At 55.4% G+C, this 27288-nt stretch overlaps 1 protein-coding gene across 2 annotated transcripts in view; it reads right to left on the bottom strand.

The window, feature by feature from the left end:
- The window catches only part of ZCCHC7 (zinc finger CCHC-type containing 7), a 122466-nt gene extending 95787 nt beyond the window's left edge, over nucleotides 1-26679 (bottom strand). For both annotated transcript variants that reach the window (XM_065860697.2, XM_065860698.2), the window contains exons 1-4: nucleotides 26609-26679; nucleotides 25921-25960; nucleotides 23332-23440; nucleotides 19136-19837 (exon numbers count right to left, since the gene is read on the bottom strand). In XM_065860697.2, the coding sequence (XP_065716769.1) occupies nucleotides 19136-19820 (685 nt within the window). In that variant the 5' untranslated portion in view covers nucleotides 19821-19837; nucleotides 23332-23440; nucleotides 25921-25960; nucleotides 26609-26679. The remainder of the gene's footprint in view (nucleotides 1-19135; nucleotides 19838-23331; nucleotides 23441-25920; nucleotides 25961-26608) is intronic.
- Between the last annotated feature and the right edge of the window lie 609 nt (nucleotides 26680-27288).

Genomic DNA, 27288 nt, shown 5'->3' with positions numbered 1-27288 from the left:
TTTAAGAAGATTATTTAAATGCCAGACAGTTATTATTTTGCAAATGCATTTCATCAGGTTTTCTGGCACATGTCAGCCATTGATATTTTGCCCAGGACCGACTGCAGCTGAACTTACTAGTGCTAATATTTTATTAGCAGTTTCTGGCATTAACGACTTTGCACAAGTGTGGGTTCTGCAGTTTTTTGTTATTGCTATTATCTATTTTATGTATGCACTTCAGAAATAACTAATAAATATCTCTTCATAGATGCACCAAAATGTTTCATTTAACGCTTGTATAATTAGATATTATATATGCATAAATGTAAACATCTTGTTGTAAAAAAAAATACAGGTGTGAGTTTTGTTAAATGAAATCTGTGTGTTCAGATTAGAAATGCATACAGGTAGCACAATTGTTTCTGGAAAGATACAGTGAAAGCTTATTTTGAAGCCCTATGTTTATACTACATTTTGTATAACATTATAGGAATTGCTCTACTGATGTGTTCAGAAAACAAAAAGGTGTTGAGGACACACAGTGCTAAACTGCAGGTGGGGAGGCACCATCTCCCTCTGGGGGTGCACAGTGAGCCGGTCCCCCGCTCCCGATGTCCCCTCTGGTCACAGCTCTCTTGGTTTCCAAGGGGAAGGCGACTTCAACGTCCGGACCAGAAGAATCTGCACCCAGTGCTGTCCCACGCCCGCCACTCAGACCACGCGTGCCAGGACACAACGGGGTCTGCGGGGTCGCCCAGAGAACGGCAGCGTTAGTGACTTCGGTTACTGCGGTAACACACACAGCACCACTGACAACATTGCCCCGCACTGCTGTACTTGTTCCGCCCAAGAACACCAGAAAACAGAGGACTAACTGTGTGTTCATCACAAAACCGGTATTCCAGTGCTTGGGACAAAAAGCTGAAAAGCGGTGTCTTTCCATCACCAGCGATGGGGGCTGGGCTGCCCGGCTGGCACCAACGTGCACCCCGAACACCCGCTGGTGTCACCCAGCGTGGTGTCACCCAGCCGTGGTGTCACTCAGCGTGGTGTCACCCAGCTGTGGTGTCACCCAGCCGCGGTGTCACCCAGCGCGGTGTCACCCAGCGGTGCTGTCACCCAGCCATGGTGTCACCCAGCCGTGCTGTCACCCAGCGTGGTGTCACCCAGCGTGGTGTCACCCAGCCGTGGTGTCACCCAGCGCGGTGTCACCCAGCGCGGTGTCACCCAGCCGTGGTCTCACCCAGCGCGGTGTCACCCAGCGCGGTGTCACCCAGCCGTGCTGTCACCCAGCCTGGTGTCACCCAGCCTGGTGTCAACCAGCTGTGGTGTCACCCAGTTGTGGTGTCACCCAGCCGTGGTGTCACCCAACGCGATCTCACCCAGCGCGGTGTCACCCAGCCGTGGTGTCACCCAGCTGTGGTGTCACCCAGTCGTGGTGTCACCCAGCGCGGTGTCACCCAGCCGTGGTGTCACCCAGCCGCGGTGTCACCCAGCGCGGTGTCACCCAGCGGTGCTGTCACCCAGCCATGGTGTCACCCAGCCGTGGTGTCACCCAGCCGTGGTGTCACCCAGTGTGGTGTCACCCCCAGTGTGGTGTCACCCAGCCGTGGTGTCACCCAGCTGTGGTGTCACCCAGTGTGGTGTCACCCAGCCGTGGTGTCACCCAGTGTGGTGTCACCCCCAGTGTGGTGTCACCCCCAGTGTGGTGTCACCCAGCCGTGGTGTCACCCAGTGTGCTGTCACCCAGCTGTGGTGTCACCCAGCCGTGGTGCTACTGACGCTCACAGCAGTTTGTGTAACCTTTGCTCACTGACCCACACCAACAATGGCCAATAATTAAAACTTAGAATTTAATTGAGGGGGCCGGTGAAGAGCCCAGTGCTGATTCCCCAATGTCATTTTGATCTGTCTGCCTGTCTCCTCCTGTTCTAATTGTTTATTTTCTTTGATGAGAATTGTTCGAACAGACTCTGATTTTTCGTTCATTCCATGTAGAATTGTATCCTATATGGCATTTCATTTTATTAATAAACTTCAAAATTACAATAATGAAGTTGAACTTTGGGAAACCAACTGAAAATCACTTGTTGACTGTTCAGATTTACCATTCAGACCGGAAGAGCATGTTTAATGTTTCTCCTCATCCTTGAACTAGCTGACACAGAAGCGCTGTTTTCCTCGCTGAGCGTAAGTGTTGGGTTTAAACACCCAACACCTAACCAGTCACCCCGGACCAGCCCTGCGTGTCCGCCGGGCGGGACAGCCCCCTCGGCGCAGACGGCCCCTGCACCCAGTGCCAGCAACCGCAGACCAGCACCAGCATGACGGCCACGTCTGTGCCAGCGGAGCCCACACCAGCAGCCAGGATCCACCCAGCCAGGATCCACCCAGCCGGGATCCACCCAGCCGGGATCCACCCAGCCAGGATCCCATCCACCAGCCAGGATCCACACAGCCAGGATCCACCCAGCCAGGATCCACCCAGCCGGGATCCCATCCACCAACCTGGATCCACACAGCTGGGATCCACCCAGCCAGGATCCCATCCACCAACCTGGATCCACACAGCCGGGATCCACACAGCCAGGATCTCATCCACCAGCCAGGATCCACACAGCCACGATCCACACAGTCGGGATCCACGCAGCCAGGATCCCATCCACCAGCCAGGATCCGCCCAGCCAGGATCCACCCAGCCAGGATCCCATCCACCAGCTGGGATCCACCCAGCCAGGATCCATCCAGCCAGGATCCCATCCACCAGCCAGGATCCACCCAGCTGGGATCCAGACAGCCAGGATCCCATCCACCAGCCAGGATCCACCCAGTCAGAATCCCATCAACCAGCCAGGATCCAGCCAGCTGGGATCCAGCCAGCCAGGATCCCAGCCAGCCAGCCAGGACCCCATCCACCCAGGGATCCACCCAGCTGGGATCCCTCGATCCAAGGCAGTGCTGACCGACCCATGGCGCCGGGACGCGGTTCTACTGCCGTCCTGGGCACCTGCCCGGAGAAACCCCCGAAAGAGGCCGCACCAGAACAGAGCCGGTTCTTGTTCTGGCAGCCCAGCCCCGCACCAGAACAGAGCCGGTTCTTGTTCTGGCAGCCCAGTCCCGCACCAGAACAGAGCCGGTTCTTGTTCTGGTAGCCCAGCCCCGCACCAGAACAGAGCCGGTTCTTGTTCTGGCAGCCCAGCCCCGCACCAGAACAGAGCCGGTTCTTGTTCTGGCAGCCCAGTCCCGCACCAGAACAGAGCCGGTTCTTGTTCTGGTAGCCGAGCCCCGCACCAGAACAGAGCCGGTTCTTGTTCTGGCAGCCCAGTCCCGCACCAGAACGGAGCCGGTTCTTGTTCTGGCAGCCCAGTCCCGCACCAGAACGGAGCCGGTTCTTGTTCTGGCAGCCCAGTCCCGCACCAGAACGGAGCCGGTTCTTGTTCTGGCAGCCCAGTCCCGCACCAGAACGGAGCCGGTTCTTGTTCTGGCAGCCCAGCCCCGCACCAGAACGGAGCCGGTTCTTGTTCTGGCAGCCCAGCCCCGCACCAGAACGGAGCCGGTTCTTGTTCTGGCAGCCCAGTCCCGCACCAGAACAGAGCCGGTTCTTGTTCTGGCAGCCCAGTCCCGCACCAGAACGGAGCCGGTTCTTGTTCTGGCAGCCCAGTCCCGCACCAGAACGGAGCCGGTTCTTGTTCTGGCAGCCCAGTCCCGCACCAGAACAGAGCTGGTTCTTGTTTTGGCAGCCGAGCCCTGCACCAGAACAGAGCCGGTTCTTGTTCTGGCAACCGAGTCGCTGCCGGACCGCTGACGGGTTTGGCGCGCTTGTCGTCCGTGCCTGTTCTATGAGCAGATGTCCCCTCCGTAAGACACAAACTGGAATGATGACAAATGAACACTGACTGAGAAATGGCCTCAGTTCTACTGATGAAAAACATCAGATATTGGGAAATTAAAAAGAAAGGTTTAAATTAAGTTACCCTTAATAACCAATAAATTTCCGGTTTCTTTTACAACACTATAAGCAAACCAAGACTACAAATCTTTATTACGGGAAGGATTTAGTTCCCGAAGAGCCTTCTTGCTCATTCAAGGTTCCTTCACAAAGCAAGTCAAGATTAGTCAAGCTTTGAAATAGAAATGAACAAAAAAGAGAGGGGGGTGATTGAAGGCACATTCTCTGTGATGATGAACGTGGGCTACTAAACAAACCAACTGACCAGGCTTTAAATTATAAATGCATTGGACAGCACTGACTCGCAGGCTCCGCAGCAGTCACAATGTAAGCACCACCATCCAGTAACAAAGGCAGCCGCTGTAACTCCAGCGGCAGCGCAGTCTGTCTGCGGTCTGTCTGTCCGTCTGACAGTCTTCCATGTGTGACAAAGCCTGAGGTGGGTGACAGCGACCGGACGGGATTTTATGTCCCTTTCCAGGGCTAAGAGAAGATGAGCCAAAAAGCACCTACAGCTGCTCTTTTCAATCTGAAGCAATTGTGTTCCCTGCCCCATCAAGTACCTGGAACATTTTCATGTCTTGTTTCTAATTATTTGAGCCCGTTGGAGAATGATTTCAAATGTGTATGTTCCAACAGAAGTATTTCTCAGCTTTTGTCCTTCAGAGAATGCACACGTGTGCCACAAAAATTTACCTCACAGGTACACTTCATAAAAGTGACAGCAGTATTTAAAAACATAGGGCACTGTGAACACGGACACTCAGGTACAGAGCTCACGCGAAAACTTCTCATCTCACACCTCAGGGAAAGAGGATTTTTGCAACTTTAGTGTTTTCTGAAATTGAGGTTTTCTTAAGTTTTCATTAGCATTTTCAGCACAAAGCAATTTTTAGGTAAACCACAAATGACTTTATGAGCAGTTCCAGCACAATGTGCTCGTTACGGTAACCCCCCAGCCCTTGTGCCCGGGGCTGCCCAGCACGGCCGCACACCCCGCAGGGCCCGCGGCGCCGGGGGGAGCGCACGCACGGCGAGAAAACAACCCGGCCCTCCCGCGGAGCGGGAAACGCGCTCGGCACGGCGGCGACACGGAGCGCGGCAACGGGGCACGGCGAGGGCAGCGGCACGACGGCTCCGCCACCGCGGACACTCCGGGAACGGCCCGGGCGCCGGGCAGAGGGGGCATCGGAGCGGCCCCGCAGAGCCGGGCCGGGGGATCGGAGCCGGGCCGGGGGATCGGAACCGGGCCGGGAGATCGGAGCAGCCCCGAAGAGCCAGGCCGGGGAATCGGAGCGGCTCCGCAGAGCCGGGCCGGGGGATCGGAGCCGGGCCGGGGGATCGGAGCAGCCCCGAAGAGCCAGGCCGGGGAATCGGAGCGGCTCCGCAGAGCCGGGCCGGGGGATCAGAGCGGCCCCGCAGAGCCGGGCCGGGGGATCGGAGCGGCCCCGCAGAGCCGGGCCGAGGGACTGGAGCCGAGCCGCAGGGCCGGGCCGGGGAATGAGAGCAGCCCCCCAGAGCCGCGCCAGGCCGGGGGGATCGGAGCCGGGCCGGGGGATCAGAGCGGCCCCGCAGAGCCGCGCCAGGCCGGGGGGATCGAAGCCGGGCCGGGGGATCAGAGCGGCCCCGCAGAGCCGGGCTGGGGAACCGGAGCCGCCCGGAGCGGCCGCAGCAGCCGCTCGTCCCGCTGAGCTCTGGCACCTCGCTTAAAAAGACAAAACACAGCGAACTGTGAGTCCAAGCCGTAACCACTTCACTCCGTTTTAGAGAAGCGGTGGTGCTCCACCTGCACGAGGTTACTGCTCATAGAGAGAGGAAAAAAAGACAAAAACCAGCAGTGAATGCTTTGTGTCTGGTTTTAATGCCTCGTTTTTGACAAAAGGATGGAGCAAGGGACCATTTTAAACATTTTTTTTCTATGTGGAAATCTAAAAGTTTCCAAGATTTTTTAAAAAGGGTACATTGAAAATTAAATAAAAGTGTACAAACTAAATCACTACCAGCTTTAAAAAAAGTCAGTGCAGATGTATTTCAGAAGAACACAGGGAATAAACTGTCCCGCCTCACAAGAACCCCGCAGAACAGCTCATCGGGAGGGGTCCAGCATAAGTCATTCAATATATACTACAAATGACAACTGAATTGTCGCTCTGCTCTGGTCACTGACATCGATTCCTTAAAGGAATCCTCTTTGCTCTTTCAAATTTTATGTCAAAACAAAATTATAAACAATCTGATGAGCAAACCCCTGCAGCACACGCCCACCCAGCGTTAGCTCCAGGAGCACCACAAGCTGTGGCACGGGGCCGGTTTTGTTCCGCGCACCCGCCACGCAGGCATCGGCCGCACAGCGAACGCAGCCTGGAAACGGCGCTGCCCGCGGGGCCGGGCCAACGCCTGACACCCCGCGCAGCGCCGGAAAGCGCCTTCACTTTGTGCTTCTTTGAAAAGCTGTGTGTGAGCTATCGCACGTGAACACGACACAGGTGCACAGCTCAGCATTCACACACGCGTGTGTGCATGTTACACGTGTCGTGTGTTTGCACACGCGAGCCCCTCGCTCCGCAGGGGGATCCCCAGAGCTCTGCAATGAAGTGCAGGTACCGACTTCGGGCTTACCTTCAGGGAGGTGGACAAGGGTAACGCAACCACCGTCACGCGGAGCCCGAGAACACCCGGCGTGTCACCGCCTCCCTTTAAAAGGGCCGAGAAAACTCTGGTGTCCACCGTGCACAGAGAGTTTCAAAAAGAGACCGAAAAAGCATCTGGCAGCCCCCCCCGCCCCCCGCACTCCCTGGTTGTTGGGGTTTCAAAGGAGATTTGTGAAGTGCCGGGGAGGCCTGGCCAGGCCATGGCTGTTCGGGCTCCGGCACTCTGAGGAGGGACGAGCCCACGACGCAGCCCCGCGACACGCGAAACAGCCCCGCGACACATGGAACAGCCCTGCGACACATGGAACAGCCCCACAACATGCGAAACAGCCCCGCGACACGCGAAACAGCCCCGCGACACATGGAACAGCCCCGCGACACGCGGAACAGCCCCGCGACACATGGAACAGCCCCACGACACGCGGAACAGCCCCGCAACACGCGGAACAGCCCCGCAACACACGGAACAGCCCTGTGACACCTGCCAACAGCCCCGCAACACACAGAACAGCCCCACAACACGTGGAACAGCCCTGCGACACATGGAAACAGCCCTGCGACACGCAGAACAGCCCCACAACATGCAGAACAGCCCCATGACACGCGGAACAGCCCCCTGACATCTGCCAACAGTCCCGCAACACACAGAAACAGCCCCACAACACGTGGAACAGCCTGCGACATGTGCCAACAGTCCCACGACACGTGGAACAGCTCCATGACACGCGGAAACAAGCCCACAACACAGGAAACAACCCCACAACATGCAGAAACAACCCCGCGACACGACACAAACAGCCCCACGACACGCGGAAACAGCCTGCAACACACGGAAACAGCCCCGCAACGCGGGGAAACAGCCCAACGACAAGCACAACAGCCCGTGACACACACAAACAGCCCCACAATGCACAAACAGCCCCACAACATGCAGAACAACCCCACGACACACGGAACAGCCCCATGACGTGTGAACAGCCCCACAACACGCAGAACAACCCCACGACACACGGAACAGCCCGCACGCAGGTGGATCTGCGCTTGGAGCAGATTTGTTTTGTGACTGGCGCCCGTATCTGCTGTGTCCAACCGGCCTCGTCAGTGTCTGCGCGTGTATTCCCATCACCTGCACTGCAAATGTGGCCAAATGGGACAAAAACAACCCCCGCACATCAAACCTGACCCTGTACAGCAAAGGAACCCACAGAATTTGCACCAAACTGGTGACAAAACATATCTTGGCAGCCAGTTCTGTGCATATGGTTTTATGCAGCACATGGGTCGTGGCTTCACCGCTTCGTAACGTCAGCCATACACCACCACATCACCACGAGCAGCTCTGCTGAACACACAGGGCTTCCATTTTGTTATTTTCTCACTTCTCACACCGCCATTGTCTCCCATGACGTATTCAAGGTGCTTGGCACTGCTGCACACAGTGCAAAATCAGAGACATTAGCAAGAGTATCAGAGGAAAAACAGACACACGTAACCAACACCACAGCGAGCGAGCGGAGGCTGAGTCTGGTAGAAGGGAAACCTTCCTGTTGCTAAAGAAATTCACATAGAAAGAAACACCTTGCAGCTAAATTCAACAGCTGCAAAACCCGGCACTTCCAGGAGCAGTGCGGCTGTTCTGTAAACCCTGGGCGCTGTCCCACCGCGGCCAGCTGCCCCACGCACCGGCACTGCTGGCGCCACGTGGCACCGGCACCCACAGGCTCTGCGGAGAGCAGCCGCCCCAGCCCAGGGGCTCTCTCGGTTACAGGTGGAGCCAGAGCTGTCCCAGCACCTGGGGAGCAGTGCTGGGCTGGCACCGGCACGGCACTGGCACTGGCACCGGCACGGCACTGGCACCGACATGGCACTGGCACTGACACGGTGCTGGCACCAACACGACACTGGCACTGACATGGCACCGGCAATGACATGGCGCTGGCACCAACACGGCACTGGCTCCGACATTGCACTGGCACCAAGACGGCACCGGCACCGACATGGCACTGGCACCGACACGGCACTGGCACTGACGCGCTGCCCACAGCAACCCCGCTCTCCAGCAAGAACCACCGGAGGAGGATCGGCCCACGTGAAATGCAGTCATGGAAGGCAGACAATGCTTATCAGTACTAACACTAGAAATATAGACATGAACAGCATATAAAGACAAGCATTATAGCCATTCCAGGGCTCGGCAGCTTGTGTCACAGACACTGGCTATACACACCTGCATTTGCACAGATGTTCGAATAGTCTGTGGATCTGCTTGCATGTCTCCTCCAGATCAAACAGGAGAGAGCCACTGAAACCCAGCTCCCACAAGAGCGGTCGCCGCGGGGCACTGCGGTGCAAGGTTTCCGTGTTCTCCGCCGGGCAGCCCCGGACACGACGGCGCTGGCCGCACAGCAGCGGCACCGCGCGCCGTCCACCCGCTCGGCGAGCCCGCCGCGCCACAGCAAGCACCGAGTTCCTGCCGCGAAACCGGCCCCTTTCCCTACCAGTGCGGCAGTCATGGCCCAGGGCTCACGAGATGAACCATGTGCCATCCTCCTACGTCCTCTGAATGTCAGTTCTGCCCACAGCCTCAAACACAAAAGCACTTCCACTGGGTGCTACTACGAACAGGGAGGCACGTAACAAAACATTAACAACACCCCATTTAATCCCTCCTATTGGTCCTTCTCTAGAATTTTATTCTGGTTTGAAATTCATTAATATAAACTTTTTCCATGCTTATTCCACACACATATCTGCATGATTCATGGCCCTTTGCAGCCCAGCTCAAAATTTACTTTTTCCCTTTTTAAGCCCTTAAATTCTTTGTCCTCAGTATATTCTCTGTTGCATTTTGTAATTACTTAAAAATCCTGAACTTCTCCTTCGGAAGGATTAAATCAGCTTCCCCTCAGTCTTCAAAAATTCAATAGCAATTGAGAGTTTTTCCCCACCTGTAAAAAACCCAAAGAAACAGGGACAAGGAAGAAAGATCAAACTGATGACAGAAGTGGAAAAATATTCCCCTTATAACAATCAACAGAACAGCAAAAAAAGAGAAAAGAAGTGAAAAAGCCACCCAGAATATATGACCATGTAAGCATGGGCACTCTTGCAGAAAACCTAGTCAGCAATCCAAAGCCATGGGAAATTTAAATTAGAGCCAGGGTCCACAATAGCAGGGAAATCTGTGCAGATAAAAGGGCCTGCCCGGGGTGCAGGTACACTTACTCTGGATCTCTCCAGATTTGCAGAGGAACTCTATTAGTTTTATTAATTTTTTTCTTAAATAATCAAGAGATTCAAGTGTATCCACATTACACAGTAAAGAAGATTAAGTTTTTTTCCCTAATCAAAATATCCATATGCATGCGCTGTATCTTCCAAGCGGCAGGTGGATTCCCAGTGCTTATCCCTGCCCGGGGCGCATTCTGCCGCAGTAACTGGTGCACAGAGCGCTCCCAGCACCCCAGGTAACGCCAGGTAAGGGCCAGCAGAGGCACAAAGGAAACCCCCAGACCGCAGGAAGCCCGCGCGCTCCACACGGCGCAGGGCGGCGAGGGCTGGGGAGGCTGCGGCAGCGCGGTCACACAGAAACAAACACCGGGACACCGGGACACAGCACCGGGACCGCGGGCACAGCACCGGGACACCGGGACACAGCACCGGGACACCGGGACACAGCACCGGGACCACGGGCACAGCACCGGGACAGCCAGGGCACAGCACCGGGACACAGCCAGGGCACAGCACCGGGACCACAGGCACAGCATCGGGAAACAGCCAGGGCACAGCACCGGGACACCAGGACACAGCACCGGGACAGCCAGGGCACAGCACCGGGACACAGCCAGGGCACAGCACCGGGACCACAGGCACAGCATCGGGAAACAGCCAGGGCACAGCACCGGGACCACGGGCACAGCACCGGGACACAGCCAGGGCACAGCACCGGGACACAGCCAGGGCACAGCACCGGGACCACAGGCACAGCATCGGGAAACAGCCAGGGCACAGCACCGGGACCACAGGCACAGCATCGGGACACAGCCAGGGCACAGCACCGGGACCACGGGCACAGCACCGGGACACAGCCAGGGCACAGCACCGGGACCACGGGCACAGCACCGGGACACAGCCAGGGCACAGCACCGGGACCACGGGCAAAGCACCGGGACACAGTCAGGGCACAGCACCGGGACCACGGGCACAGCACCGGGACACAGCCAGGGCACAGCACCGGGACCACAGGCACAGCACTGGGACACAGTCAGGGCACAGCACCAGGACAACAGGCACAGCACCGGGACACAGCCAGGGCACAGCACCAGGACTGCGGGCACAGCCTGGGCAAAGCACCGGGGCACAGCCTGGGCACAGCACCAGGACCGCGGGCACAGCACCGGGACCACAGGCACAGCCTGGGCACAGCACCAGGACCGCGGGCACAGCCTGGGCACAGCACCGGGACCGAAGGCACAGCCTGGGCACAGCACCGGGGCACAGCCTGGGCACAGCACCAGGGCTGCAGGCACAGCTGTAGCACAGCACCAGGACTGCGGGCACAGCTGGGCACAGCACCAGGGCTGCAGGCACAGCTGGAGCACAGCACCGGGACCGCAGGCACAGTCAGGGCACAGCACCAGGACTGCAGGCACAGCTGGAGCACAGCACTGGGACCGCGGGCACAGCACCGGGACTGCAGGCACAGCTGGAGCACAGCACCAGGACTGCGGCCACAGCACCAGGACTGCAGGCACAGCTGGAGCACAGCACCAGGACTGCAGGCACAGCTGGAGCACAGCACCGGGACCGCGGGCACAGCCAGGGCACAGCACCAGGACTGCAGGCACAGCTGGAGCACAGCACCGGGACCGCGGGCACAGCCAGGGCACAGCACCAGGACTGCAGGCACAGCTGGAGCACAGCACCGGGACCGCGGGCACAGCCAGGGCACAGCACCAGGACTGCAGGCACAGCTGGAGCACAGCACTGGGACCGCGGGCACAGCCAGGGCACAGCATCAGAACTGCGGCCACAGCACCGGCACTGCAGGCACAGCCGGGGCACAGCACCAGGACTGCGGGCACAGCCGGGGCACAGCACCAGGACCGCAGGCACAGCACCGGCACTGCAGGCATGGCACTGGGACCACAGGCTCCCACCCCCTCTGGAAGCCCCTGCACCCCATGGCACAGCCAGAGCCTCCCAGCCCCACCGTGGCTTCACCGCAGGCCATGGCTGGTGTGGTGCCATGTGTGAGCTCCCAGCCCAGCCCAGGTCCCCCACTTCCCCCAGCTCTCCCAGCTCACACCAGCTCACACCAGCTCTCCCAGCTCACACCAGCTCTCCAAGCTCACACCAGCTCTCCAGCTCACACCAGCTCACACCAGCTCTCTGGCTCACACCAGCTCTCCCAGCTCACACCAGCTCACACCAGCTCTCTGGCTCACACCAGCTCTCTGGCTCACATCAGCTCTCCAGCTCACACCAGCTCACACCAGCTCTCTGGCTCACACCAGCTCTCCAGCTCACACCAGCTCTCCAGCTCACACCAGCTCTCCGGCTCACGTCGGACGGTGGTTTTGCTGGCAGGCCTGTCCCATTTCCCCCGTACCCGCAGGACCCTGGCCCTGGCTTACACCTTTTCACCATTTAAAAATACACTGAGATCTGAATAACAGCACAGAGATGTGTCCAGAGCTGTGAAAGGTTCTGTAGTGCCTCAGCGAGGGGCACAGTAACTGGTACACCCAGAGGCCACCGAAAACACCAGCAGTTAACAAAGGGTGTTTCCTTTTTGAGCACGGCTGACAGAGATGAAATAACCTAAACTCACCAGATTGCTGTTTCCATTTTGACCCCGTAAGCTGTGGTTACTGCTGCTGAAAACGCCTTTCTACACTGTTTTGTAGGAACGAGGCAAAATTAAAATGCCCCCTCCCCCCCCTTTTTTTTTTCATTTAGGCGTGTATTTTGGTTATGGGTTCATTCACTAAATGTTCAAATCCCCTTCTTTCCCCCTTCATTTTGCAGGTGCATTTTTGCTATGGTTTCTTTGACTAAATGAGACTTGATTATTATGGATGAAAATGAGCGCGGAACGAGACCTCTGCACCTGGAAAACAGGACGGAAATGGATGCCAAAATAACGGAGAAAATGGTTTGGAAATACTAGCTCGCACTCAATATTTTGTTCACTATTCCTTTTTGTACAGGGCAGTTTTGCAGGACAGTAACAGCAAAAGTGGACATAAAACCCCATGCGTCAAGTGAAATGATTTGCCTTTTGGGTGCTTGCTTCATTTCATGACTCATTTCAACAGAGAAGATGAAAAATACTTGTATTTTACCAAATTCCAGAGGCAAACTGCTAGGAAACGCAAGAGTTATTTTATCTATTCAGACAGCCAGGTCATGTGGTGAACAGATCGACAAATGTCTCGCAAGACCCCGCAGCCCCGGCTGAGTGCTGTGCTCCCGCAGGGTGTCCGAGCACACCCCCGAGACACGGCTGTGCCAGCGGCTCCCCCGCAACAACCCGCACGGAGGGTGTTGTTCCAACCCCCGCCCCCGCAACAACCTGAACAGTGTGTGTTGTTCAAACCCCCACCCCCGCAACAACCTCCACGGCGGGTGTTGTTCAAACCCCTGCCCCCACAACAACCTGCATGGTGTGTGTTGTTCAAACCCCCGCCCCCGCAACAACCCACACGGCGGGTGTTGTACAAACCCGGGGTTCAGCCCCCCACCCCCACAACAACCCGCACAGCATGTGTTGTACAAACCCGGGGCTCAAACCCCCACCCTTGGAACAACCCGCACAGCGTGTGTTGTACAAACCCGCACAGCGTGTGTTTGCTGTACAAACCCGGGGTTCGAACCCAAACACAGGCTGCGCTCCACAAACGCACCGAGCCCGGAACACGGTGGCATCAGCCCCCGGTCCCCGAGGAAGGCTCCGGGTGGGCAGAGATGGACCCGGGAGGAGATGAGCGCCCGGACACGACGCTGCAGCTCTGGAAGCCTCCTTCCAGAAGCCATGAGGATAAATCCATGCAGAGATTAGGATTGCAGCTCTCCACGGGAGAGGAGATACGTTAAATGGAAGCTGTTAATGAAGGAATGGATGAAAGACTTCCAACTACAGGAGATTAACGTTCTTATCATACATACTCTTATTGCAAGTGGAGGATGGGGTGGGAGGGAAGCACCCTCCTTCAGAGACCCCGAGACTCCGACACTGAAGACGAATTCGCTACGTTTAGTGCATTGCACAGTTTCCAACAATTCTCTTTGCACTCTCCCTCCTGGACTCCAGACATTTTTAAAAATCAGGCAAATGATACCAAAAACCTAGATTTCCTGAATTACCCATTTTTAAATGCCACGTGAACCAGGCAGGACCCGTTTTGCAAAGTACCCAGAAACAGCAGCAGCACACGCGTTTCCAAATGACATCAAGGAAACCCAAGGTGGCCAGGGGGACAAGTGACAGGTGGGGGCAGTTGGTCACTGTCCTTCAGCTCTGCGGGAGCTGTGCACAACCTCACACGAACAGCACAGCCAGGGTACCGCGGACACTGTGGACACCGTGCTCACTGCGGACACCGCGCACACCACAGACACCGCGCTCGCTGCAGACACCGCGCACACCGCGGACATCGCGCTCACTGCGGACACCGCGCACACCACAGACACCGCGCTCGCTGCAGACACCGCGCACACCGCGGACATCGCGCTCACTGCGGACACCGCGCACACCACAGACACCGCGCTCGCTGCAGACACTGCGCACACCGCGGACACGGCGCTCACTGCGGGCACTGCGCACACTGCGGACACTGCGCTCACTGTGGACACCGCGCACACCGCGGACACTGCGCTCACTGTGGACAACACGCTCACTGTGGACACCACGCACACCACGGACACCGTGCGCACCGCAGACACCGCGCACACCGCGCTCACCGCAGGCACTGCGCACACCGCAGACACCGCGCTTACTGTGGACACCACGCACACCGCACACACCATGGACACCATGCTCACTGCAGACACCGCACACACCACAGACACCACGCTCACTGTGGACACCGCGCACACCGCGCTCACTGCGGATACCGCACACACCACAGACACCACGCTCACTGTGGACACCGCGCACACCACAGACACCGCGCTCACTGTGGACACCGCGCACACCACAGGCACCGCGCTCACTGTGGACACCACGCACACCACGGACACCGCGCACACTGCGGACACCGCGCTCACTGCGGACACCACGTACCCTGAGGACACTGCGCTCACTGCAGACACCGCGCTCACTGCAGACACTGCACACACCACAGACACCACGCTCACTGTGGAAACCGTGCACACCATGGACACTGAGGACACTGCGCTCACTGCGCACACCACAGACACTAAGGACACCACGCTCACTGTGGACACTGCACACACCACAGACATCACGCTCACTGTGGAAACCGCGCACACCACGGACACTGAGGACACCACGCTCACTGCACACACCGAGGACACCACGTTCACTGCGCACACCGTGGACACCGCGCACACCGCACACACCACGTTCACTGCGCACACTGCGCACACCGCCCCAGTACCTCCATGTGAAACAAGAAGGCCAGCACCCACTGCACATCCCAGGTAACGGGAGGCTGCCATCAGCTGTGCTTGTGGAGAAACCAGCAGGCGCATGAGGAGAAGTGCTGCTTTACAAACACAGCGCTGCTTAACATGTTAGACGAGCAAAAATTAAAGATAAAGGCGTCTAGAGCCACTTGGAAAGGGGGCGGGAAAGGGAGACATTCTGAGCTCTGCACTGAACAGCAGGGTTTACCAGCCATGATTTCCAAGATGTCAACTGAAGACAAAACGGTACAGGCAAACCTGGATTTACCATTGGGACCCAGAGCTGGTTTCCCAAGGCACAGTGACATCCCTCTGTCACAGCAGACGGTGGTGATGGAGAGCAGAGGGCCACACGGGAAGAAGACTCTGCACTGGAGGCACCAAGGAAGTCTTATTTGTTTATACAGAATATTGAAAACAAGGAGGCGGTAGACAAGAGCAGCGCAGGCAAGTAAGATGTAGAGAAGCTAACAGAATACAGAAATATGCCTAACTCCTTTCTTTGAGGATTTCTGACGCCAGTGGAACCTCAGCATCTCCATTTCTGGGCCCCAGACTCACCAAACGATTGACACAACCGGCTACTCTCACAGCCAGAGAGTCGCTCACAGTTCAGCTTCCTGATCAGTGTGAAGCAAACTGGGCACCAGACACAGCAGGACACTGTCCAGGGAGCTCCGTCCTGACTGCACGGGCACAGGCGGCACCGGGGAGAGGGAGAGGGAGAGGGAGAGGGAGAGGGAGAGGGAGAGGGAGAGGGAGAGGGAGAGGGAGAGGGAGAGGGAGAGGGAGAGGGAGAGGGAGAGGGAGAGGGAGAGGGAGAGCGCTTCCCCAGTCCCCGCACCCTACACGTCCACCCGAGCTGGTACTGCAAGCCCTAAAACCGGGATTTACATGCTCTGCAGTCAGCTAAATACTTGGTCTCATTCTTTAGAAACCCTGAAAACAGAACTGTGCATATCTCAAAATAATTTAAATGAATTAGAAGATAATATCTTTGAGAGGATAATTTGCCAACAGGTATATTTAAAATGCATTTCTTCCTTTGGATTTAAATTTTTTATGTTTACCTTTAGGCAAAGAAGTCCTTTATAGAAACGGAGATACAGTGCTGTGTAAGCTCAATAAAGAAATTACAGTTATTTTACGTAAGGAAGACTGATGGCTTTTGTTCCCAAACACTGTTCTGATGCTGTTAAGTCTATCACTACATACACAGATACGTGCAGCACGGATTTGTTTTCAGCCTGTGTCTCTGTATCCTCATCACCATCCGCATCAGAAAGTGCAGCTGAACCACAGTCTGGTGTGCCGGAGCCACCCGGACGCCATTCCCTGGCACTGTGCCGTGCTTGAGAGGGGTCTGGATGGAGCCCACCCTGCGCAGACCCCACAGCATGGACCCTGCAGCATGGACCCCAAGGCACAGAGCCCGCGGCACGGACCCTGTGGCACGGACCCTGTGGCATGGACCCCATGGCACAGAGCCTGCTCTGCCCAGGGCATGGACCCCATGGCACAGAGCCTGCTCTGCCCAGGGCATGGACCCCATGGCGCAGAGCCTGCTCTGCCCAGGGCATGGACCCCATGGCGCAGAGCCTGTTCCGCCCAGGGCATGGACCCCATGGCGCAGAGCCTGCTCCGCCCAGGGCATGGACCCTATGGCACAGAGCCTGCTCTGCCCAGGGCATGGACCCCATGGCGCAGAGCCTGCTCTGCCCAGGGCATGGACCCCATGGCGCAGAGCCTGCTCTGCCCAGGGCATGGACCCCATGGCGCAGAGCCTGTTCTGCCCAGGGCATGGACCCCATGGCGCAGAGCCTGCTCCGCCCAGGGCATGGACCCTATGGCACAGAGCCTGCTCTGCCCAGGGCATGGACCCCATGGCGCAGAGCCTGCTCTGCCCAGGGCATGGACCCCATGGCGCAGAGCCTGCTCTGCCCAGGGCATGGACCCCATGGCGCAGAGCCTGCTCTGCCCAGGGCACGGAGCCCACGGTGCAGCAAACGCAGCGGCAGCAGCAGCGGCTTGTGCACAACTGGAAGAAACGTGCAGAGGTCGAGACTCTGCGAACCCACGCGCGCTCAGAAAGGCGACACGAAGCACAGAGGGCCGTGCGGGTCCCGTCAGCGCCGGGTCCCCCACAGCCACGTGTCCCCAGGTCACCTGCCTGCCCAGTAGCCATGAGGGAACATACTCTACCCAGAAAATGTATTGTCTGTGCTGTGCACAAACTGGATCACTGGCCAGCAGTCACCACACGCCACCAAACACTGGCCCCCAACAGGCAGAGTAATTTAAGAAAAAGACATGCTAATTAGCTCTAGTTTCAAAGAAAGACAAGAGATGAAAACAGAAAGAGAAACGTATTATGAAATTTAGCAGCTTTATGTTAATTCTTAGAAAACACGTTTTAAAATAATTACAGGGAGAAAGAAATACATAAATTCCAAATACAACATGGCTCTGTGGGGCTCCGGCCTGGCACCTGGTGCTCCTGCCACTGTCTGTGCCGGGGACCGTCCCGAAGCCCCGAGGCTGGGCCAGCGCATGGGCGCCCTGACCAGCCCTCGGGATCTGCGCACGGGACGGGCTGGCTGTGGACAGCACACAAGAACACATGCGAGAACAGCTCCCAAACGAAAACGAAAGTTACGGGCAAGGGGCAGGTGTTTTACCAGAAAAGATGGCAAAGGCCATTTCTCAGCTCCCCCCTCTCCACCAGCCCCGCAGCAGCGTGAGAGCCGCGCTGCGCACGCAGCCGCCCTGAGCAACCGCAGCCTGCAGACCAGCGCCGCAGAGCCCCCATCTCCGGCACCCAAACCCACATCGTTTACGTGTGCACCAAGTCAAATTACGGCATACTTTTTTTTAAGTGAAAAACAAAAGAAAGCAGTGTTTCCAAGGTGTCCCCGCTGCGGTGACCGGGCCAGCCCTGCCACCGGGGCAGCCTTCCCAGGCTGGCAGGCGACACCGCTGCTGGACATTGCCTCTGTTCAGGAAACCAGTGGGCAAGAAAAGCACGGTTGATCGTCTAACAGAGTTTTCAGTTGGTGGTGACAAAGCATGTATTACATAGTATGAATATTACAAACACATACCTAAAATACCGCACTAACCATCACATGTGCTAACTTTCTGCGCAGTGATGCGGAAGAATATGTTGCAAAATACCAAAATGTGAGATATTAGTCTTGGTGGCTGGGAATCTCTCTGAATCATTCAGTGCAGAATCCATGCAAGAAGTTACAGTAAATTTCAGACCAACAGCACGAAGTGACGGTCTGGGCACTGTCCCCTCCGCTCGGGCTCATGGCAGCGCCGGGGGCACCACGCCGGGCAGGCCGGGCCGGAGCAGTGACCTCAGCACGGAGCGAGCGGTGACGCTGCTCCCGGGCTGTGAGCACCTGTTACCTTCCTGCCCTGCAGCACTCTTCATCAGTCGTTTTATCGTTATGCAGTCCCTACCTCTGATTTCCTTTACATCTTCAGTCCTCAAAATGTGGCGGGTCTTTTTTCCTACTCACCTCGTTTACAATAAGCAACCACTGTATTCCCTCTGTATTTCACCCCCACTCCCCCCAGCCCACCCACAACTTCTTATTTACTCTTAAGAATACAAAAACACAGCAAAGTCGTAAACTCCACAACATGAATCATACTGATATTACTTCTAAACTTCTACCAGCAAAACCACTCTTTCCATATCTGACACTACTGAAATAATGGTATTGAAATGGTATAAATAAATGGCTATTTCTTCATCATAGTTTTGCAACCATCGTTAAGAACTCCAATTTGCTTTCTTTTTTTCTTTCTTTTCAAACCCTGACATGAATACTGTCACAGACAAATCCTCCTACATACAGAAGAATAAATAAGCAATGAAAAAAGTACTGACCTTCGCTGACCGGAGTTGCACAGCCCTCGAGGTTCAGCATTATATCTTTGTCTCTGTCATCAGTACTGGCTCCCAGCAGCATCCAGCTCTCGACGTTATCACTTTCGGATATCAGGCTCTCCTCCTCCGAGCTGTCATCTATTACGAACACATCTTGGATGGCATGAGCTCCAGCAGAACCACCTGGGTCAGGCTTCCCAGCGGTATGCTTCCTTTTCCTTGGAACGTCTGTGCCTGACCCAGGGGGACACAGGGCGTTACATCCCGGAGCTTCGGGGTGACGTGGTGTGGAACAGACCAGAGGGGTTTGTCTTCTGCGAGCTAAAGAGCTTGTTGACTTCTTCACTTTGCTTTTATAAACACTGTCTTCATCCGGTGTGTCAGACAAGACGATGATCTCAGGGTCACCTGAAACCTGAGCACCACCATCAATGAATTCAGTGGTCTTCTTGTCTTTGGAGTGTTTCTCAGTCAGGACTGAACTATGATCCACGACTCCTGCAACATGGTCTTCTTCATCCATTTCCAGCGTGCTTATTTCTCCAAGATTTTGGGAATAGTGGATCTGGCTGTAGAGATGAAATTCCACCTCACTATCAACGCTCTGCTCGCTGGGTGACTCCTCGCGATAAAGTTCATCTTCGTACACTACAGTATCATCAGCGTCTTCATATCCAACAAACATTCTGGAACGCGAATAGCCTGTATCACCGAAACCCAAAAGGCTGCGTCAGAATGGTCACGAATGCATGCCCCAAACTATCTTTCAAATGGTACCTTCGGTCTTTAAAAAACTGCTAACGTCAGACACAGAGCTCTGCGTGCAGAAGACAAAATAGAGCAGACTCAGCAGCTACGACATCAGTGCTCAAATCCATAAGAGCAAAAGCTACTTGAGGGTGCACATTGTTTAATCTTAACTACTAGTTTAACCTGAAGTACTATGGCTTCTGAAAGTTGTACTCCACGTCTTGTCAGCTTCCTCAGCTCCTCACCATTCTGGGCTCAAAACCAGGGTATCTGCATGGATTGGGAGCCAAATGAGTGTCTGAATTCCAGTTGTGATCGTTCCACCAACTAGTATCAATTCTGGGTACTCTGCAACTTGTTTTACCAAGTAACATCTTACATACACACCCGAAAGAGCAGGGAAGGATCACTCCTCAGTATTCAGTGCCTATCTGCTCTTGGGCTGCAGAGCCACCTGAACTGGTGCTTCAGAACTTAACCCTGTGATGGGAAGCACCAGGGCTATGGTACAGAAGCACACAGACACACAGCACAAGCCCAGGTCTGAAGATAGCATAAAAAATGCAAGAATAGTAAAGGTAGTATACAAACCTGCAGCCTTCATACAAACTGATACATCACATGGTTCCAACAGGACTTAGCGAACTGAATTACAACGCCACAAAAATGCAATTACAATGGTCTTAGACCTCAGTAAGGTGTACCTGCAAACAGCGTCTGCGCAGCTCAACGTCAGCTATGACACCTCTGTACTGCTACCGGTTCAGCAATGATTATTTACAACACTTAGTGGCCTTTCTGGTGGATCTAGGACTAAAGCCACAATTTCCCTCCTCATGTACTCAGCCATACTGCTTTTTAAACAAACGTGCCACAAGAACTGGCTGGTGGGACACAGTTAACCCTCAGCAAGCTTGCAGACAATGTAAAAATTAGGAGGAGTGGCTGACACCCTGGATGGTTGTGCCGCTACTCGGAGGTACCTGAGTGGGCTGAGACGTGGGCAGAAAGGATCCTCATGAAGATCAGCAGAGGTAAATGCCAAGTCCTGCCCCTGGGAAGGAGAGGCTGGAGACCCACTGCTCGGAAAGCAGGCTGGAGAAAAAGGACCTGGAGATGGGACTGGTTCTGGTTTTTGATCCTGAGGGTGGTGAGAGCCTGTCCCGGGTACCCAGAGAGGTGGTGGATGAACCATCCCTGGAGACATCCCAGGCCAGGCTGGACGGGGCTCTGAGCAACCTGAGCTGGTGAAGATGTCCCTGTCATGGCAGGGGTGGCACTGGGGGAGCTTTGGAGGTTCCTTCCAACCCAAAGCATTCCATGATTCCAACACAGTTTTCGGACAAAACGCCTCCTGGACTCTGGGCGAGCAGCACCAGCGGGATGAGGGACATTACCGTTCTGCTCTGGTCATTGCTGACGGGACCACAGCTGGGGTGTGAGCTCCGGGCTCCCTAGTGCGAGAACAAGGTGGAGACACCGGGGACTGCTCAGCAAAGGGCCCTGCAGCAGTGGAGGGATGGAGCAACCATCAGACAGGGCAGGCTGGGACAGTTGCGACCGCTCAGCCTCAAGAAGGGGCTCGGGGATCTCATCATTACACGTGAATGCCTGATGGAGGGCAGTAAATAAGACAGAGCCAGGCTCTTCCAACTGGTGTCCAGCACCATGACAAGAGGTAGCAGACACAAAACTTAAAATACAAGAAATCCCTCTTAAAGAAAAAACTTTCTTTTATTCTGATGCCCAGGAAGGCTGTGGACCCTCCTTCCTTGAAGATGCTCAAACCCAGAGGGACGCAGCAACCTGCTTGAGGTCGCCCTGTTTGGAGTCTAGGGGGCTGGACGAGACAGCGGTCACAGGCTCCTCCCACCTCACCTGTCCTGCGACCCCAGCCCGCGGGCTCCTCCAGAGCTCCCCACCGGCTCCCAAAGGCATTCTGAAGTTACTCTGCCTAATTCATGGGATACTTTATTTCATTTACATGGCCATATCATGCATGGAGGAGAGGAAAGTGAACACTTTCTATGAAAAGTCTGTCTCTATTTCTGTGTTACAGTTACTCCCAGGGAAGCTAACAAACTGTCAGATGGAGCTCAGTTTTTCAGTTGTGGAAGGAAGTGGCATAGTATTGTTTAAATTCACACATTGATACACAAGTGAAAATATCTTTATTTGGAAGCCTTATACATAAGCAATTTGTGCGATGATGGTATTTAAGGAACCTAAAGCCTCATTATGACAGCTTTCTGTGCACACCCTGCAAGAGTCCTTCCCTGATCATGATGGATTTGGCCTCATTTGTATTCCTGGTATACCTGAAGTCAGATTACGGGGGAACACCTTTCCCACAAAAGCAAACAAAACCAGGCCACATAACACACGAGCACACAAGCGGGAAAACACAAACACTTACTGACAACCCATGTGCCGTACCCTGCTCTGTTTAGGCCTCCAGTGGATCAGCATGGATCACTCAGCATGGATCACTCTGCACACATCACTCACTCTCACCCACTTGATCCAGAGCCCGTTGAGATCCCTCCCAGACCCACAGAACCCAGCTCATCCCAGCACCTCTCAGCTCTGCAGTCTCCTAATACGCTCAACTCATTTCTGTCCTACAGCTGATTTCTAATGTACCAATACAGCCCTAACACTCACCAAGCGGAGGGTAAAGAATCTGTTTTAAAAGCTCTCCTATCCACACAGTGACTATGACCTCCTGGAAACCTTTACACCTGCCATCACAAAGCTCTGCTTGGCAGCACGACGCATGCAGCAGTAACCCGGGGATAACCTGGATAATCTGTATCTGCTAGACTCTGCCTCTCTCATCCGGGTTCTTAGGTAAATATAACATCTATTATGCCAAATAAAGTATGAAAGAATTTGGTGATAATAGACACAATAAACCTATTTCATAGTTGCATTTACATTTGGTTGCCATAGGGAGGAGGAAAAAGTAAAACAAGGGTTATCTCTGTGGTTGTAGGTAGTAAAAATATGAGACAGGAAAGCACCTGTACTTAAACATTTCGCTCAGTTTTACATGGGGCCACTCCTCCACACTGGTCTTTGCCTCTTCCCATCTACAGGGTGAGAATAAATGCAGAGCTGGCTCCAGTCAAGCCAATCTACAGTATTAATCTGTGGTTATATGACGTGAGAAAAGAGACTTTCAGTGACGTAGGGAACGAAAGAATCCCCCCGAAGCATGCTGCGATTTGAGTGACACTCAAAAAGCCAACCGAATTCAAGCACTCTTTCCTTCCCATTCTGTCATCCACTGGATGAAGTTACACGAAGCACACGACCAGTGCTGGAAACATGCAGCTCAACAAGGCTGCTGTGCCACAGCTGTCACAAGGCACCCAAGGACCTGACTCACGGACACTTCATAAGGAAGGCAAGAGGAGGAAGAGGCAGCAGGACACGACACTTACTTTGATCTGTCCTCCCAGCAGCTCGGGTCGAACAGCAGCTCCTCCTCTCAGGTCCACACACTCAGGATGACACAGGGCTCCTCCTCTTGCTCAGCACATATGGCAGGCCCTGGGAAACGAGAAACAACAAACGTCAGCATCGCCACGCAGCCTGGGGTGTCCAGTCCCCGGCTCAGCACCCCCACGCTCAGCGGCAGCTGCGCCCCCACTGCATCAGACCAGAGCGGTTCGGCACCACAGCAGACAAAGCTCTGCCTCTAGGAAAGGGAAGAGGAGCTCAACAGACAAAGTTCTCCTGTTTTTCATATTCCCAGAGTGAACCACTGTATTCACACTGACACTCAAATAGAGAAAAGCATATCTGACTGCCAGTCTTCAGCAATTTAGATTTCATTTCACCAGTGAAAGGTTTGGACTACGAGCAGTTGTCAGTTTTGCTACCAGCTAGACTACAACAAAGACATCCCGCACGTCTGACTGTGAAAAGCACATTAAAAACAATAGTCCTGCAAAGAGTAACTGATCTGATACAGGCTGCAGAGAGTACAACACAGACGCACCACGGGAGGACCTCATCCCTCAGTCAGGAGCAATCCCGTTCCTACCCGAACCCAGAGCACGCCTGCCCTCAAAAGTACCCGCCTGCCCCTCTGGTAGGCCCCAAGTAACAACAGTTTCAGTAAAGAGCTAAAGAAAATAAAATCTCAGCAATCTGAATTTCTTTTAACCACTTTTAACCGCTTCCAAACAAATCTCCAGATGACTGTAGCTAGAAATGGCAGGAGATCATCTTCCCAGGCCATTTACAAAGACTGCTGGCCAGCACCTTCCATCTAGTCCATTAGGAAACCCCGCATCCCGCACTACAGACAGCAGGAGGATGCGGCAGCATCGCGGTCAGAAGGGGGGCAGAGCACGGGAACGCTCACCAGAACACCCGCAGCAGTTTTCAGCCAAAACTGCAGAGCAGTTTGGGACACGCAGGTGTCACATAAGTGAGAAGGGGCTTTGCCCAAGGGCCAGGAGGATGCCCACGCCAGTCCTTCCCACACCATTCCTGCTCCACATGCCTTGTTTGTCTCAACCACCTCCTCCTCTCCTCTGCTCCACTTCATTACTTCTGCTGGTCTTACTTTTTCAACCACTAAAATCTTCCAGAGCTCACACAATGACCTTCTCCTGCCCCACTCTTGCCATTTGAAATGCGCATTCTGCTTAACTTCAAATACTGAGATTTCTTAAAAGAAAAAATCAAACAAAAAAAGGGTTTGCAAAAAAATTACTTTTTCATCCTTTGCAAATATGACTTTACCAATAACTGTACTATTCTCACCCCAAATCATCAGGGAATTCCAAATATTTCCTTCTTTTTGTTGCTCTCTGCTTGATCTTTGCAGTAATGTCAAATCTAAAATTTTATGACAAAGGCTGCATTGAAAATACAGCAACAAACATGCTCTTTGCTAATTTAGGAGGTAAAGACAAAACATAACCCCACTCTCAGACCCTCTGTTACAGGTAGGAGCAACAACAAAATGGAAAAGAAAGGTCTTCTGAGGAAATTACCAGCAACTTCCTAAAACCACGAGTATCTACCAAAAGAGTGGCTCGGACGTCGGAATGGCAGGAGACACCAGCACACCTGACCGCGTCTGTTTTCTGTTCGGTCACATCGGTGACACATGAACTGCCCCGTACTTCAGACTGTTAAGATACTGCACAGGTACGACCAACGGGAAACTAATAAAGAATGTAAATGTTTCACTGCAGTTTCATGAAATCTTTATGTCAGCCGCTGTAACTGCTTTTGTACCCTGCATCAGAAATTGCATACTCTCTTTTTTTTGAGAGAGAGATAAGCAATCAAAACTACTGTTATGAAGCACAGCACCAAAATGAAAATCACATTGTTTTTCTTCTTGCAGCACTATGAAGGTATGCAAATGTCAAATCTGAACAGATTTTTTTTAAAAGGAATATATGGTTATTATCACAGGTTGGTGTCAGAAGACAGTTTTTTTCTTCTCCTGTATTGTGTTTCTGTACCAAACATAACACGGATCTCATTCTGGCTTACAAGGATAACCGAGCTGCACTCACAGCGGGTCAGAGTTCTCCTGCCCCAGCCAAGCTGGGACGTGCGGCTCTAAGAGACCTGAGTCGCTCCGCACACCCGTGTGTTCAGTCTGGAGCAGAATTCTCCTCACAGGACACAGTAAAAATGCCACGAAGCCGATCACAGTGCAGCCCCCTGGCTTCCACAAAGTAGACCCTGACAAGTATAACACATTCTGCACCTGTTGTCACAGTTTTAAGAAGCCAAGAAAAAAGGCAGACAGCACCAAAAAGCTGATCTAACAGTGACATTTGCTATTAGTTATTTTTGGCTAAGTTTTGTCACACATTTATTCCAAGGATAACCTGGGTTGCTCAATGCCAAGATGTAGAACTTTTTCTTATGTTGACTTACTGTGTGTTTGACAAAGTGTTTCTTTTCTGTATTTTGTTTAAATACGGTGCAAATAAGTGTAAAGGAGAGAAGGAAAGCTTTGGAGAAGAGGGAAATGTTTTTCTAGTGACAGGCTATACCTTCAGGAGATCTCGGGAATCTATCTTCCACACCCAAACCCTGGAAAATAACAAAACATTCAAAGTTTACTTCAAGCCTTTCGGAAGATTTTTCCTCTTAGCAATTTTGGAAGCATGTTTAACTCAAATTAATAGCTTTGCTTCTTCTTAGATCACGGCTGAATTCAACCCGGTGATCTGAGCACAGCGCAGGCCCCGAGTGTCTGAGCAGCGGCGGGAGCAGCAGAGGCGGCTCCGGGCCCGCACGGCCGGAGTTGTGCCCGCCGCGCCCGCACGGCCGGAGCCCGCGGCAGCGCAGACACCCGGGGACAGGGGGCTCGCTCGTCCAGGCTGCCGCGCTGGGCCCGGCCGGCGCTCCGGGAACGGCCGCGCCGCTCTGAGGGGAGGCCCCGGGGCGGGGCGGACAGGCCGGGCCGCCGGCGCAGGCCGCATCGCACGGGCACACGGCGGGGTGCGACGGAGCGGCGGTCGGGGGCGGCGGAGGGCTCGGGGCGGCCGGAAGGGCCGGGGGACGCGCCGAGCCGGCAGCAAGCGGGGCCGCCGGGGCGAGGAGGCGAGAGGAGGCGAGAGGAGGCGAGAGGAGGCGAGAGGAGGCGAGAGGAGCCGACGGGCGGCCCCGGCGGCGGGAGCGGGGCGCGGGGGGCGGGCCGGGGGTCGCGCCGGGCGCGGTGCCGGCGCCGTCACGTACCCACCGCCGGCCGCGCGGGACACGCCGAGCAGGAAGTGGCGGCGCACGCGCCCCGCCCCGCCGGCCTCGTGCTTCCGGCCCCGCCCCCCGGCGGCCCTGCCATCACGCAGGCGCGGGGCGCCCCGCCCCGCCCCATGGCGGTTCACCACGCCCCGTCGCGGCTCGCCACGCCCCGTCGCGGCTCGCCACGCCCCCTGGCAGCGCGGGGCCGGGGGCGGGGTCTGGCTGTCCAGAGTCTCGCGGGGTCCGTTCGGGGGGCGTGGCTTAACGCGGGGCGGGGGCGTGGCCGTAGCCGCCCGCCCGTGGCGGCTCCGCGCGGGGCTGCGGGCCCCGGCCGGTGCGCCCTGCCCGCCCGTGGCCGCCGAGCCGCGGGCCGGAGCCACCAGGGACCCCGCGCTCTGCCGGCGCTCAGCGCCCCGCGGGCCCGCGCTGCTCCGGGCTGCTCACGGGCAGCGGGCGATGCCGCTCCGCCGGGGCAGCGCCGCCGCGGCTGCAGCCTCGGGGCCGGGCCCGGGAGGGGACTCCGGGCTGGACGGTGCGGCGCTGGGGAGAAGGTCCCGTGTTTGCGTGCGAGGCGCGGCCCGGACGGCGGGTGTCCGCGTGTCCCTGCTCCCGGTGCGGGCTGAGCCGGGCCCGCAGCGAGCCGCGGGTGCGGGGCGTCACCGGGAGCACACGGCTCA

This window comes from Patagioenas fasciata, chromosome Z (assembly GCF_037038585.1).
Source record: "Patagioenas fasciata isolate bPatFas1 chromosome Z, bPatFas1.hap1, whole genome shotgun sequence".
In the NCBI taxonomy this organism is placed as follows: domain Eukaryota; kingdom Metazoa; phylum Chordata; class Aves; order Columbiformes; family Columbidae; genus Patagioenas; species Patagioenas fasciata.
The sequence above is the reverse complement of the archived record's forward strand: the minus strand, read 5'-3'. Positions and strand labels throughout refer to the sequence as shown.